The sequence below is a fragment of the Pavona decussata genome, unplaced genomic scaffold (assembly GCF_977016875.1).
Source record: "Pavona decussata unplaced genomic scaffold, jaPavDecu1.1 SCAFFOLD_187, whole genome shotgun sequence".
Classification (NCBI taxonomy): Eukaryota; Metazoa; Cnidaria; class Anthozoa; order Scleractinia; family Agariciidae; genus Pavona; species Pavona decussata.
This window is the reverse complement of record NW_028145596.1, coordinates 699155-716124: the sequence shown is the minus strand read 5'-3', so window position 1 is coordinate 716124 and position 16970 is coordinate 699155. Positions and strand designations below refer to the sequence as shown.

The 16970-nt window shown below is 41.1% G+C and overlaps 1 protein-coding gene across 4 annotated transcripts in view; it reads left to right on the top strand.

The window, feature by feature from the left end:
- LOC146462480 (uncharacterized) overlaps positions 1-16970 on the top strand; it is a 43960-nt gene that overhangs the window by 20664 nt on the left and 6326 nt on the right. For 3 of the 4 annotated variants that reach the window (XM_085085573.1, XM_085085571.1, XM_085085570.1), the window contains 3 exons: positions 10708-10859; positions 13469-14140; positions 15571-15759. In XM_085085573.1, the coding sequence (XP_084941699.1) occupies positions 10823-10859; positions 13469-14140; positions 15571-15759 (898 nt within the window). In that variant the 5' untranslated portion in view covers positions 10708-10822. Of the gene's footprint in view, positions 1-9326; positions 9456-10707; positions 10860-13468; positions 14141-15570; positions 15760-16970 lie in introns of those variants that run through there. The other variant, XM_085085572.1, reaches the window with a different exon arrangement.

Here is a 16970-nt window from a genome sequence, read left to right as displayed (position 1 = left end):
GCATATTTCTTGCACGAGTAGTTATTTTAACTTGATTCGACTCCTACCCCTGGGATAGGCCTGCTTGAAAGTGTTTTGTTCCGGGGGTTTTTCCGAGGGTGGTAACAACAAGAATTGAACCCCCGCATAAATGAGAGCTAATGAGAAGCGTTTTCTTGAGGTATTGCTCATTGTGCTCCGCTACATGGCGAATTGAAGTATGAGCGCTGAAGTAAAAGCTAATGATCAACACAGAGCTTCTTTTAACTAGCGTGCAAGCAAGGGTCTTAGTGCGACATATATTTGGGGCGAGCGGCGGGCGAAGCGAACGGCGAGAAGATTGGGGAAGGGGCGCCCCAATACACTCGTGGTTGGCGCCACAGACGCTCTTGGCCAAGACAGGTAGACCCCAGATCTTAGAGCTTGATCGCAGGCTACTATAAATTGATGTTTTGCCACTTTCAGAGGGCAAAAAGTATTTGTGAGTAGCATGCTTTTCTGAGGAGATAACTGTAGAGAAATAAAGTTATTTGATTTGATTTGATTTGATATGAAAGGGTTATGCAAACGAAGGTCCGCTGTTTTATATCATTCATGGAAGGTACATCTTTTTCTCTCTTCTCAATCCAGTGGCTGTTCTCGCTCTTTCCCTCTGACGCCTGCATCAGAAGATTGATGACTCCTTGCCTAACACCAGCGTTTCTTCATTCGATCTGTTTGACTAAATGGAGCCTTGCCAGACCAGCTGCGCCTCCTGAGGCAAGCCACGAAAAAGCTTACTTATTAGGGTTGAAACTAACCTGGGAAAAACAAAACTTTGAACTGAGTAATTACAACTACGATAAGAGAGTGTTAATCGATTTCCTTTTGACTTACAAGACTACATTATCACGACGGACTAAAACACAGCCAAAGAGGTGCGGTGGTAAAGTGGTGGGGGAAGGGGGGGGGGGAAGACTCCTCACCAGTTTTCCACGAGGTTTAAGCCCTTACCCTGTTATAAGCCATTTTTGCAAGAAAAAGTAATCACGTCTACACAGCTAAAGTAGAAACACTGCATAGTATTTCCTTGGGTCTGTTAAATAACCGTTCTACCCCAATGTCGTCTACACTTCATCTCCTAAAATCCCTTCCCTTTACTGAATATACCTCCAGCTCAGCATGAATAAAAGGCACCCTTTTCGGGTTGGCTCGATAGCCAGCCACTGTACGGAAAATGAGCCAGCGCCCTCTCTTCGGGGCCCTCCCGAAAGGTCCATTATAGGGAGGAACCCCTCCCCTAGCCTGCGTAGCAGGCCGGAGGTGTAACCGTGGAGGGCGGGGAGTGAGAAAAGTGAAAAAAGAGTGGGAAATTGGGAAGAGGAAAGGGTCCCCCCGTTTCTCTCACTTTTTGTCGCTCTCCCTCCCCCTCCCTCTCCCCGATTACGTCTGCTTTGTAGGCTACTCCTCCATCCGTGTGAAGTGGTTAGCGGTTTGTATTCAGAGGGTCGGCAATTCCCGGCTTGGCGGGTCTTTTGATTGCCGTGTTGTTTTAGGGCCGGTTTACATGGAAAGCGGGTAGCCTGTAGAACAGGCGTTATTTTATTATTTTTGTGGGTTTTTTTTCGGGCGAGCGGAGGTAAGCGCGCACAATCTTTCCGAGGAAAAGATCCGTTAAAAATGCATTACCTGAGAACGAGGGACCCTTGGTATAGATTGAAGGAGTGGGGGTTACTTCAAAATTGGATCTCCAAACAGGGGGACCTATCCAAGATGGGAACTAAACAGAGAGGGCTGGCTAGCTTTTACGGTGGGTAATAGACTGCGTAAGCTTGCAATCCATTGCACGTGGATAAAGAAAATGTAATAATAATAAAAAATGACGCGTGCAACACAAATTACGACACAACATTTTTTTCTACACTTGCGGTCGTCAGCCCGTCTGGCTTAACCACAAATTGAAAATGTCACTGCAGAGCAAAGTCAATGACTATTTTAAACGAATACTTTGCACTGAGAGAAACACTAGAGAAAGTTAATTTTAGTGCCAGGCTATTCGAGTGAGGCGTTAAGTTTCTTAAGTTTGAAGTTAAGTGACAGTTAAGCGTTAAATTTCGTTTTGTTGATTTTAAACTGTATTTTGCAGTCTTGGTACCTAAAAAACATGTGTCCGTGACGGTTATTCTGAGACCCCGCTTAATACGGTCCCCCGGATAATACGGTAACGGTAAGGGTTTAGGGTACAGGGGTGACCCTATGGGCGGAACCTCTCCGGTATGACACTTTATTGAGTACCTCCGACTCTCCGACCCTCCCCTCACCACACCATTCAGAATGTGAGAATAATAAACAGATTGCCAGATCGGTCTTAAAGGGACTACATCATCCCAGGCGCATGCGCGCGTAGATCAAAGTACTTTGAAATCGACTTACAATAGTTTTTCAAATACCGTCTGAATGTTCAGGAAGCTGTTTTTATCTGTTTGAATCGAAAGTAAGGTGAATGTTTTATTTACAAACGTTCTTTAGTAATTTCAGACGCTGTTTGTTGCGATATGTTTGAAAGCTTTTGCAATGGCGGAAAAGCAAAAAGCCCGCGACAAGTTGCATGCAAATTTAGTCCTAAGATAAAATAAGATGAAAGTTGTAAGGCATAAACTAGGGCACTCTCCATTCAGCCAAAATTTTCGGTTGCAAATTTGGAATCTTTTCAAATCAATTTGAAAGGCTTTTTTCCCGCACGTTCCAACTTGTAATCTCATTGGTAGTTCAAAGGACGTACGTGATGACGCAATGATGACGCAAGAAGACAACACAATGAAAATTTCGTACAAATGGATCAGGAATTTCCAATCCGACCGTTTGAAACGGAAAAAGTGGAGTACCTCCCCAACATCGTCCATTTGTTGCGGAAAATTTTCGTTTGATCGGCGCGTTCTATTTGCATTGCAACCCGCTGAACCAAAAATGTGGCTAAATGGACAGAGCCCCCAGCTGCTGTTTGACAACGCACGAAATTCAAGCAAAACAACCTTGCCAGAGAACAACTCAAGCTCTTGTTAGCAGAAACCTGCAATAATTTTAAACTGTTAACAATGCTTTTAAACAACCAGCTGGAAGACCTGCGAGCCTCCGTCCGTTAATAATCATTCAACGTACACCATCTTAACTACCCTCATTGAAGATATGGCATACAACCTTAGCAAAAAATCTAAATTCACTCCGCACTAAGAAATTAAAGCACATGCCTCCAACTGACATCAAGAACGATGCATCTAATCAACCTGCATCTAATACCAACACTGTACGCATTGTCACTACTGCTCCTTCCTAACTTCCCACAACAGAAACACAGCCAACTCCACTCCTAGAACACCAACGACCATCAATCAACACAAGAAAAATCGCAGAACCCGCTCCCAAAACAAAAACATATCGCACCCACTACAAGACGAGGAAACAGTGATCAACCTTTTTACTGTACATGTACGACTTTCAAACTCTGATACCAAACCATTATCACGAGGACTGACCTTCGTTCCCACCCCCAAAAGTATCAGCTGCATGGTCAGAAATACAGGCAGATATCAACGGTTTTGCAAGACGTTTACGACTAAAAGAATTGTTTCAACAACAAAACCTAACTGATCCAAATCTTTCATCTCGTGAAGTGAAGCGCTTCAGGCTCCTAATAATGGAAGAGACATAGCCCTTGACGCTTTTATCAATGTAGTCGAAAATGAGATCATGACCTCTAAACCAGTCACTATCACCACAATCTCTCTATGAAAGAACTCAAAGCTCTCACAAAACTCACGAAACCGGTTCAGAGATAGTCATCAAACCTGCTGAGTAAGGGCTCTGGAACTGTTATAATGGGCTACTCCTGGTATGTTAATGAATGTCACAGACAGTTCAATGACACTAAATATTGTCAAACTGAAAACAATCTTCGGACCTTACAACGAGCAAGATACACAAACGCGTCAAAGAATACACTACCCGTTTACACAAAAATGATCTTATTGACTATGAGACACTTAAATTCCTCTCATCCAACTCTGATCCCAAGACTGGTCGTTTCTACATTCTTCCTAAAATCCACAAATAAGGCAGCCCTGGCCGCCCCATCATATCCAGCAATACGGCCACCCCCGGCGCACTGAACGCATTTCCGAGTTCGTCGACCTACTACCTAAAGCTTGTGGTTCAGACTCTTCCTTCATACATAAAAGATACTACACACTTTCTTCTTCAACTCGAGAAACTGGAACCTCTGCCGGACAACGCCCTCCTTGTCACCCTGGATGTTTCCTCGTTATATACTAACATTCCTCGCAACGACGGAAGGCATCGAAGCCTGTCGCCATTTTCTAAACACCCGTCAAGACAAATCACTTCCAGCTGAAAGTATATGTGATCTCATCAGAATGATTCTTACAATGAACCTGACTTTCCCTTCAACAACGAACACTACTTCAGTTACAAAAAATAAATAAATAAATAAATAAATAAATAAATAAATAAATAAATAAAAGAAAACACACTATTTACAAATACACGGGACAGCTATGGGAACCCGCATGACAACATCATACGCTAATCTATTCACATGTAAATTTGAACAACGCCATTGAAAACGCTCCGCTCAAGCCGTTCGTTGGCGGAGGTTCATCGATGACGTCTTTATGATATGGACAGAAGGAGAGGAACACCTTAAAGATTTCATCAGCTACTTAAACTCTATTCACGCGAATATCAAATATAGCCAGGAGTACTCAAATTCCTCTCATCAGACACTCCCTTTTCTAGATGTCCAAGTCCACCTCAGCAACAACCACATCCAAACAGATCTCCATACAAAAAACTCATAGACAAGCATCAGTACCTCCTCAAAACTTCATGCCACCCAAACAACACCAAACAAACTAGCCTCTCCTGCAAAACCGTGGCATATGTTCTACCGACGCTTTCTTTGACAAACGAAGCGCAGAACTCATCAAGCACCTGGTCAAATCGCGTGCAAGCCATCTTACGTCACATAACACTAAAGCCACAAGAACAGACAACCCTTTGTCCTTCTATCCTGCTCTTTCCAAAATGTAAGAAGTGCCACTCTCAATGCGTTTGGGGGGACAAAGCGCCAACTCAATGAACGTTTCGGGGAACACCGCAGATCTATCAGATCTATCCTGAATCACCATCAACTAATCAACCCTACTCCTGTCTCACTACATTTCAACCAACCTGGCCACTCGATCAACGACGTCCACCCAATCCCGCTTGAACTTATACATAGCGCGCAAATGTGACTCAGTTAGAAAGGTTCGTGAAGCTCATTTAATCAACAAAGCTAAAACATTTTACCCTCTTGGTATAAATAGACGCGACGAAACACGCCAATGACGCCGTGTCTTACACTTGTAACTTAGTCCTAAACTGAATCAATGATCATCACGCATTTTATATTTTGAATCTTCATTTGTAACGATCCATTATGTTTCTCTAAATCTTTTATCGTTCAGCCCCCGAGGAAGGTTTGTATTGCAAACCGAAATATCGGGCAAAAATTTTGTTTTTTTAAAACAAGTAGATTTCAGTTATTCTAGCCTTTGTTGTTTATTCTATCGAGCTCGTCACCTCCGCCGTTGGGATCAGTCTGCCGTCAGTATTTTGTATTTGAAAGTATTTGCTGATCCAGGTCTACAAGAGATCCGGCACCACTCATCGGGTTGTCGCTGAGGAATTGCAGATTTTATTGTATCAGACTAAATTATCATTGCAATCACAGTCTTAAGTTGTTAAATTTTGGATACAAAAACGTTTTAAAATAATCACAACAATGATAAAGGTTCAGGTTTGAGGGTGGAGAGGGGGAGGGAAGGACCCTCCCGACCCTCCCACTGGATCCGCACTGGCCACTGGCCACTAGAAATGACAGCTGCCAACAGTAACCTGATTCTGCGGTTTCTCGCTGAATAATGTATCCCACAAAGCCCAGAAAAACATGGCGGATCCATCTGCTATGTTTTTCCTTTTTCACAGTTCTTCAGTTCCACAAGGAGAAAAAAGTATGACTTGTATGTTCTTTCTGCTTCAAAATTAATTGCAGTTGATTTAGACAAAAACTATGGATATTTTAATCTTTTTAGTGGATATTTCAGTTATTTCGACCTTTTTTCCGCAGGCAACTTTCCAGCAACTTTCGTGATCATTGGCCGTATGGTGTGACTCGAGTGATGACCTCTAAGTAGCCTGCAGTGCAGGCGTTTTCATGGGCGAGCGCTGAATAATAAATTTAGTTCGCGTATTTGAAGGTGGCGGGGGACAGGAAATGAGAGCGAAAAAAAACCTCTCCCCCTCCCCCCTCCTTTATTTCTCAGCCAGTCGTCCTCTCCCTTAGGGTCACTTTTGACTCGCTCCAGCCCTCTCGCGCTTCCTCGCCCAAGATGACAGCAACGAAGGATTATTCAGCGCTCCCGCTCCAAAAATACGCCTGCATTGCAGGCTAACCTCTAAGGTGATTATGTGCCGTTTCGCATGATCGCTTGTAAACAATGACCCTTTCAGTTTAAGACCTCGAAATGACACACTTTCAGTTTACGTTTACAGTTTGGGAGCGGCTCTCGAAAACCTCGCTGCACAAACAGCTCCGAGAAAATATCTTCGCGGCCACTAGGTGACCCAGCTCCGGGACGCAATTGTTTTGGGCTTTTTCGTTTCCTCTCGCTCTTACAGCAAAGGTAAGGAGTCAAATCAGTTCATTTAATGTGTGTTTTTAAAGATTTTTTTCTAGTAGATTTTGTGGTTGAATACATGTACGCAGTCATCAGGGTTTGTCAGTCTTTGTTTGTCTTCCTGCATCGAACAGTTTTCATGTTCTTTTCAGATCTTTTCAATGTTTGCTTTTCAGTTCCTTTAATCACCAGAAAAGGGTTTCGGTCTTTAATACCGTTTGGGTGAATTCGAAGCGATGTGCTACTGTTGAAGATCTCAGCACCACGATTGAAAAGCAAAGGTAAGCTTAATTATGAAGTCTCGTGACTGATTCATGTACTAGTCTCAGCTGTTTCAACTGGAAAACAATTTTCAGTTTGTAAGCTCACCTTAATATTACTAATTAAATTGTAAGCTAAATCACTTTTTAATTTGGAGCAACAAAACGAAGTTGTAAAATCCTCAACAAATAATTTATTGTTTTCGGCGAAGAGATTCCTTGCAACAGAATCTACTGCTTTTAAAGAATTTTTGAGAATTCGCCTACATGGACATTCGCCTTCAACAAACTCACCCACAAGGAAGATGACACTTTTGATTAAACGCTTAATAAATAATAAAATATGGTCATAACTGTATTAGTATTTTCAAAATGAGTTACAAGTTGTGCAAGACTCTTGTTATTTACATTTGTAGGCCACCATTTTTGACAAACCTAGAGAAGGCAAGTTAACTTCTCTTTGGATGAGTTTGTTGTGGGCTAGTTAGCATGTGAGCGTACCAGTTACTGGTTGCCTTTTCAGAACTAAAGAGAAACCTCTTCTAACAAGAGGCAAAGAAAGTGAAAATAGATGTCAACATTATGCTAAAACAGACTGTAAGATAATTTAAACTTTGATTTACACCTTTTGCTCCCATTTGTATCTCATTTGCCTCTTTGATGCATTAAATTCAGATATTTCTGGAATGATAATCCTTCAGTTATAAGTGTTATAATGTCTTTAAGACGATGCCATTTTAATCTGGGAATGTTTTATACTGAAGGTAATGGTCTTAAGGAAAAGTTTTAAAATTTGTGCTTCAAACTATCTCCTTTGTTGGACCTTGAACACCACATGCATGATGCGTGGATCTGAATTTGCATGAAGTGCAGACATGTCACTCACTCAGACACACAATTTTAGGATCTTGTGTCTTATAGGGGGCCTCGATCGATGGTAACGGTCGATATGTCAGTCGACACACGGTCAACTCACGGTCGATATCTCGGTCGATGTATCCACCGAGTATCGGTCGATTGTCGGTCGAGTATCGGGCGAGTGTCGGTCGAGCATCGGCCGCTATATAGGCGACGTATCGACCGATCATTGGATCACCTTCGGTCGAGAGATCGACCCACAGTCGGTCGCGATAGTATCGGCAGAGTGTCGGCAATTTATCGGTGAACCGTCGGTCAAGTATCGGTAAAGTATCGGTCGATGCATCGGCCGATACTCGGTCGACACGAAAAAGGAACGAGGATTTTGCTTTGGTTTAAACCGGTTAAACCGGGACACTACAGTGTAATACGCTGGCATATTTTTGCGCTTTCTCTTGACCTAACGTGGTAAAATGATGCAATGGTGGAAGAATCAAATGAGATAACGACAGACTATTGACCGACTATCGGTCGTTATTGATATGACGACCGATATTGCGGTGCGCGATGTACATGAATGTCGATCGAGATAAGGAAGAAGTGTCGAAAAAACATATCGATGGAATATCGACCGATATATCGGCCGATACTATTGGCCGGTAAGCGGTGAAATATCGATGAAGTATCGGTGATGTGTCGGTGAAGTGTCGGTGTATTTCTATCTATATCGGCCGACAGCCACCTCGGTCGATACGACGACTGCCATAGCGGTACAACATCGACCGAGTCATCCCCAATTATCGGCCGAGTGTCGACCGAGTAGCGACCGAGGCTCGACCGAGATATCGACCGTCAGTCGACTGTGAGTCGACCGACATATCGACCGTTACCATCGACCGAGGCCCCCTATAAGACACATGATCCCAATTTTATTTTTAGTGAGATCCAGAAGTATTAATTCTCAATCAGGTAGTTATCCATGCTGAACAGATCATTAGTCAGATCTCATCAGACTCATGGTCTAAAATCTCTAAGGTAAGGTACACAATCTTGTGTGTTATTTTGGTTGATCCTTTTTGGCTGTTTGGAATATTTCCTACACTCTACATGTAAGTGATTTTGCAGTGGCGTCTTTTGTGTTTCAGAGTGACACCTTTTTGTCATGTTTAATTTTGTTTGCAAGCCATCACATAATGAAATTAAATACAGTAGGACCCCACTAACACTGTAAACTTGAACTCCCTTCCAACTTGAACAAAATCTGATTTTTCCTGGACTTGACTCCAGTGATTTTTTGTCAGTCATTTTATACTATCTAACTCAAACTCCAATCAAACTCGACCTGCTACAGTGTAACTCAAAACAAGTTTAATCTTCCTTTGCTAAAATGTACCTACAGCTGTAGGTAGTAACTCAATTAAAAAAAAAAAAATCTAGTAAATATCAACATTTCAGAACATAACTAGCTGATTGATGTGTCAGTCTTTAATCTTTAATTTATTGATGTGATTGTAATGTATGCAAACTACTTAATTTCATGTAGATCTCGTACATTGGAAGGAAGTCTAGAGAGAAACTTCTTGTAACAAGCGACAATTAAAGAAAGTGAAGTAAGACATCAACAATGTTATTCTAAAAATAGGTAAGATTTTATTTTATTTGCACTTTTTACTTCCATTTACACCTCATTGCTTCTTTGATGGATTAAGTTCAGTCTCATTAGTTTAGTAATGTATGGTTAGGAGGTTTTCCTCAAGCGCTCTCAACTTTCTAAAAAGCCAGCTGCTTTGAATTTTGAGCCTTTAACTGTACTTTTTGGTGAAAAGACTTGTATAATGTACTTGGGGTGTGCAAAGAATGCCAGTTGTGGAGTTGCGAGTTGCCAAACCAAGAAAATGAAAGCTTCTTGTCAAGATAATATTATATAAAAGTTAGGGATCGCAATGACGTAAAACCGAACATTTAAAAAAAACACACACACAGTAACTCCTGGAAGGGTACATGTACTTTTGTCTTTCATCAAGTTCAGTTTTAAGATCTGCTGAGTTGCATAATTTGCCCCAATTGTAGTCAGAATGCTAGTGTAGTTTCCTTTGTGATAGTTAATCCACGCATAATAAGTTTACTTTTGTACGGTAGCATAAAATAACACAAAATAAAATAAAACATTACTTATCATTACACTCGGGATCATTCTCCATGGTGTACCGCCGGGAGGGAAAAGGAGAAATTGACCTGCATGTACGCAGGTTTTATCACCGCAACTCTCCATAATTATCACAACATTTGATCAGAGTTTCTTGAATTTTCCATGCGTTCATGAAACCGCAAGTAGCAACAATGTTGGGTACAGTGTACTCTTATATTTTAAATTGACAGAATGCTTGTCTAGAGTTTTGAAAAGAACCCCTAAGAGTGGTCTATTTTTTGGCCCTGGGTTCTTACTAATTTAACCCTTAAAAGGTAGCAAAAGAAAACTAATTGGATTTGTTCAATTTTTTTACTATGATCTGAGATTTATAAAGCAATGACATAGATCCCTAACACTTCTTTGACCCAAAAATGCTCTGAATGCAACAAAGCAGATATAAAACTGAACTCCATAAATGATAAGAGTTCCCACAAGGGGGGGGGGGGGGGGGTGTTCATTTTTACCTCTTTGCGATCCCTAACATATCTATGTTATCTTGACTAGGATAAGAAATATCTTGACTTGATTTTCTAGGCTTGCAAAGTTCTCGCAACGCCAACCGGCAACTCAAAGTCAATTGAATTCAAGTTATGACTGTGCTTGAGTGCTCTTTACTGCATGTAAACATTTTCAAATCCTACAACAATTTTTAAAAGTATGGAGGTAATAATAATTGGAAGTTTATTTTCAATGTAACTGACAGGGCATCTGAGAAGCACTGTGTAGAGATGGAGAGCATGGATGATCCTAGACTGAGAGCTTAAAAATTGATTACATGGACCCTGAGAGTGGGAGTATTGAGAGAAGGCTTTAGAACAATGGAAGGCAATGATGACAGCTTGGAAGACATGAGAGGTAACTTCATATAAACTTAATCAATGATATTTCCTGCATTACAAGAGAACTACAATCTTGAGCAAAACTAGTTGAGAAAAATGTGAATTGTGTACATAACTTTGAGTCTCCTTTAGGAGAACACTGCTGTGAAAATCTCCAAAGATTTCACAGCAGCCAGAAATTGCAACAAATTAGGTCAAAGGCTATTTACACATAGACAATCACCTGTGTTTGAGCTGTAGTTGTTTTAATTCAAGAACTCAAGACGTTATTAGTTATCTTACCATGCAGCGAGCCCTGGTTGGAGGAACGAAGTTATGTTCTTGAATATTACATTTTGAAGGATTTCAATTAACTGGTAGAAGGAAAACTGGGTTTTGAAACTGTATTTACATGCTTTTAGTAAATGATAACCCAATATGGAGGCATCTTGATCAATATTGGCTATCTTGAAACTGTTAATAAAAAGGACAATTCATTATATAAAAAGTAAACTATTCTCGTCAGTCTCACCTACACGTCTATAATGATAATGATAGCCCTAGCGGACGCTCTCAGCGGCAGAAGGGATAAAGAAAAAAAAAGGGGGGGGGGGGGCATAACCACTGAGAAGACCACAAGATGGGTAAGTACAGATGAGACCGGACATGACAATTATACAAAGGTAGTACCAACTACCATGAAGCAGGGTGTGCGAGAGATCAGAGAGAATTAATAATGAGATTCTCCTTATGTACGCTACGACAAGACCTCTGACAATAGTAAACTATTTTCATTGGTCTCTCCTACAATTGTATAATGGGAATGGTAGCCCTGGCATCCATAGAGCTATGGTACCACCCCCTAACGCCTTTATGCAAAAGTAGCCAATTATTTCGCAAGGTACTTTTTCTTTCAGTCGCCTCTTGTGAAAATTTTTGTGCAGTTTTGCACGTACTTGTGTTCTAGAATAATCAACTCCTTTACCATTTTGTTGGATATCTACGGTGTTTGTTGTATGTCGATTTTGTAATCTGTAATGATTATGGGAAAAACAAAGTGGGGACTGAAGCCGACCTCATCAAGCAAACCTGTTGGGCCGAAGCAGAAGCGGCTAAGGTGGGCAAAATTATCGGCACAACAAAGGGCTACGGAATTATCGGGGAACCACTTTTAACCGCATGTATTGTCTCAGTCAAAATGAAAATTATTGCTACTCTTCGTAAAGCCTGCAAATATATCTACTCCAAGCAAAATATCGTTGAGAATAGTGAAGTTTTGAGATTACTTATCGAAAGTACGGGTGAAAATTTGCCCTTGAATGAATGTTCCAAAACGTTTATGCTGCAAATAGGAAACAAATGATCCACGTGATGCTTGAAACAAAATGTTTAAACTGAATGGTTTAAGAAAGTTAACCTTGTTTAACACTTTGGAAATTACACTAATACAGTAAGTCTTTGTGAAAACACTACAAGCAAAGGCGGCGACTTTACTAGTTATCTCATAGTGACGGCCGACGTGAGAAAATATCAAGACATACTGTGGGACATGATTCTTAGTGTTATTTTTCAATTGCTTTTTTTTTGTTTCTGCTTGCTGAGACTTGTAAGTTTTACTCACCCGAACACAAGATTCAGTGATCTGATAACATTCAGTTATAAACGTTCAGTTGTTAACCCTCTGAATTGAAATGAAAAACTCCAATAAACAAGCAGGGTTCTCTGTTAACCCAATGCTCTGATGAACAAGCGGGACCTTCTGTTAACCCGCGAAAAAATAATGCGCCAGTGAAGAGGTGGGACCTGCTGTTAACCTGCGAACAATATCGGTTCAATGAACAAGTGGGACCTTCTGTTAACCCGCGAAAAATAATGCTTCAATGAACAGGCTGGACCTAAATGCGAACCTGCAAAAATTAAAACCCCAATCAAAAACGGGGCCTAAACCAAACTAAAACTGTACAAAACAAAAAATGCCAAAAAACTAAGGGCAAGTGAAAAATAAAACAAAGAGACAATGTGTGGAAACATGTGAGAAAGCGTGGCATGATAAAATGAATGAGTAAACAAGTAAACAATTTAACGCAGCCAAAAAAACAAATACGAATGACTAAACAGAAAACTAGCAAAGATAAACAAGCGAAAACCAGTAGAAATGCGTATGTGTGAACATAAGATAAAACATGGGAATAAACAGATAATAATAGTGATGATGATGATGATGATGATGATAATAATAAGAAAAACCTCAAGTTGTTGGGCTGGAGGATTTGCAGCGCCCAATGGTGGAGCAGCTAGAACAGGTTCTGATGCTGGCGGCGGTTCACCTTGCCGGACAACTGCTTGAGAGGAGTAAACAGCATCTCAGTCAGTGCTTGGCCTCTGAACATTAGGCTGTGGATTTCCTGCCAAAACACAGAAAACAAACTTACTTAATTGCTAAGATCATGTGGGAGATTAAATGCCTGAGGTATACATGACGTTTACTCAGTATTTTATTTCTGTGCAACTGAAATATTGTTCATGTATACAGTATTTTGTTAATAATGTTTCAATTAACTTAAATACTTTCTGTATAGTGAAATTAATTGAACAAACAAAAACGTTTATTTTCATTTTCTCTATTTTTTGCTTGCTCTCCATTAGGTGCCAAAACTAAGGAGAAGAAAAGCTCTTTACTGCAGTCTGAAGACAGCCCTCCACAACTCAGCATTAAGCTTCCAAAGACAAGCGAGCTTCCAAACACCAGTGAAGAATGGAGTGATGCTGAACTACCAATTGATTTTTTGCTACTGACAGTAGAGAAACATGAGTTCTTAAGTTGTTTCCATTACCTTGATAAACCTTTCAGGAGTTGGCACAAAGAGATTGGTTATGTGTACTTTGGATCAACTGGAAGCGGTGACCAGGAGAAGCTAAAGATTGCATTAATAAGATGCTCCAAAGGGTCTGCAGAGCCAGGTGGTTCCTCAACAGCTGTAAAGAATGCAGTCAAGGTCCTGTGTCCCAAGGCTGTATTTTCAGTGGGTACCTGCAGTGGCTTAAGTCCTGATAAAGCCAAACTAGGAGATGTCATCGTATCTTCCAAGCTAACTACACCTTCCGGCTTCAAAACACCTGTGAGCAGAAACGTTAATCTCCTTATCAGACATATTGATGATGGCTGGGTTGCTCCTTTGGAAAACCCAGATGAGCGAGAAGTGAGAGTACATGATGGTGATATTCTGAGCCAGCGACTGGCAGCCAGGTCTTATTGGACGCATGAGGATGTTGTTCAGCGATATCCTGAAGCTATTGCTTTTGAATCAGAGGGTGAAGGTAAGTGTTTTTTTGAGAAATTGTTTGCATCCTTTGTCTATCAATTTCCAAGCGTATTACATGTACAAAGTAAAGGTCTAAGCAACAGTAAACTGAATTAAAGGCTGCTGCCTACTTTTGTTACAGCGCAAACACGTCATTTGTTTCCCTGTCTCAAAACTTGATGTACTCGACTCGAGCCTCGATACTCGAAGCTTTCGAGTTTTGAGGATCGAGGATCGAGTTGCGAAGTTCGAATTTCGAGGGACTGTCAACTTTCATTTGCATGGTACTGTATGCATCTTGAGATACTCAGGTTTCCTGTGGGTGGTGCCTACAAATACAGAGATTACTTCTGCATGGTTTAAAACTATGCGGAGAAAGCAGAACTTACATTTGCTGTAATTACACATGATGCCCTGAGGGCAGCACGTGTCTTGAAATTGGCTTGATATCTTCGGCGTCATTTTTTTCTTCTTCATGGTAGCCTGAAATCTGCACAGTAATTTATTCCTCTCTCCTAGAAGGGGTCTATTGTCCTGATTGTCTTCAACAAAAGCGGCCCAATCAAAATCTATCATCGGCCCGTATATCACGAAGGAGGAGACCTTGTCATCCGTACCTCTGTGTCATCAAAGCATCATTTGATTTATTCTTTAAACCCGGATTAAATTTGTGGCGGCCATATTGTTAACATGTTGTGGACTCAAGTGTGCCGTTTTCAAATGGTAAAATTTAACCACTTTGAAGTGGTAAATCGAAAGAATAACTTCTAAGGAGCACTCGACATTTAAAACGGTGGAAATTGGAGAGTTCCTAGCGAAGGAATCGTGCTTTGTTTGGCAGTTCTAGAACCACAATGCACGAAGGAAAGGTCACTGATAAGCATGACGTTATGAGAAAGTCATTTCCGGTATGATTTCTAGTAACACAACGATAAAATGTCACACAGTAATGGAATTTCCGGTACAAAGATAACAGGCGTAACACAAGGGAAACAACATAACACTATCTTTGTGACTCAAACTATTCCATTAGCTAGGATAGTTTTATAAATCTGCAAAGCACACATCAAATCAAATGGGGAATCAATGAGGCCACATTAAGCATCACGCCTAAATGCCAGTATAGGCATCTTGTTTAAGATAGTTTAAAGTTTCTTCTTTTATGTGCTGAACAACATGGAGTTGTTCTTGCGCTGAGCTGGTTCTACAATGAAGTCGGCAAGTGTAGCCATTATCATTCATACTATCCAGTAGTCATAAAGCGTGACATAGGAGGGGGGAGGGGTGGAGCAAAAATATAACCAGAATATTCTAACTCTGTTCTCACCCCCCCCCCCCCCACTCCCCTAAGTATGCCTAACTACAGTGTATGCCGACCGCTTGCCTCAAAACATGAATGTTTTTAGAGTGTGTCAATAATTTTAATTATCTGTCTTCCTAATTCAGGTCTTTATGCAGCAGCCTATGATGACAAGGTAGAATGGGTGATAGTAAAAGGTGTAGCCAGTTTTGGAGATTCAACTCAGCCTTCAAGTGGTGACTGGATGGCTTTTGCAAGTACCATGGCAGCCTCTGTTGTGGCAAACATTTTTAAAGATCCTCGTGTTTTCCAAGGATGGCCGCACTATAGCCAAGGTAAATGTCATCACTGAAAAAGCTGGCTGAAGGTCATGATCAATTGAGTCTGGCCTTAAAGATATTTTGTCTTAGCTCTTCTTGTCTGTTATCTCTAATAATGTTAATGTAATTATTATTATTATTATGGTTATTATATACTTCGTTATCATTTATTTCATGAACATTTGATGGTTTTGCCCCAAAGGAAAGAGTGAATTTTTCATGTGACTAAATGTAATTTAGGCAAGGTTACAGTCAAGACAATGCCGGTCAGTGGTCGTCTCTCGTCGCGGCTTGGGGGCGACCTTTGACCTCTCTGCTGGGGGCGCCTCATGGTTCACTTTGCATTTGCTTGCTGCTGGCCTGTGAGAAAGGCCATTTTGCTTGCTTTATTTTCAAGCCTTTTTCCCTCTCTGCCCTCCCTTGGTAAGTATTCCACTGATTGGGTTCAGTGTGATGGTGCCTTTGGTGGTGGCTGCTTGCAGGGTTGCCATGGATACCTCCTTCCCCTTGCCTGATGGCTGCCTGGCTCCACCAACCTTTTAGGCACCAGCTCCCAAGCTCAACTATTGTTGATGAGGTTAATTGCTTAAGACCCTCACTCTTTACCGAAGGAAAAACCAGAGTGGACACTAAAAGTAAAAGTCAATGTCTTGTCCAACTTCAAAGCCACTGAACAAAATAGGTGAGGCTACCAACAGTGGCAGTGACTATCCTGCTTGGGTTGCTCAACATCTTTTAGTCAGATTGAACAAAATGTCATGTCTACTTGCACTGGACACTCATTCAAAGCAATAATTCAGGTTATTATATGGCTGGCTCCGCGAGCGGGCAAGATGAGTCAAATCCTGCGCTGTGATTGGCTACCCGAGCGGGCAAGATGGAGCTATCTTGCCCGCTCGGGAGTACCCGTTGCCCATCCGCTTGGCATTGAAAGTTTAATCCCAACAACAATGCGGGTTTTCTTCGATTTTCTCGTTGTTTGGGGGAAAACGCTCACTAAAAAGTTCGGTAAACTCTCAACATTTACCTAAAGGAAAGGAAAGAGAATGGAATCGTCCTGGTGTAGTGAAAGCTTCGTTTCAGCTACAATGAATGTGAGTTGAACCGGTGAGTTGCTCTGCGTGTAGTATTTTAGATAGAATTTTAGATTTTGAAAAACTTATTGTCTCAAGTCGAGTGCCAAATTGATAAGTTCTCTAGGTTTGCAATGACTGTATTTAAATCAT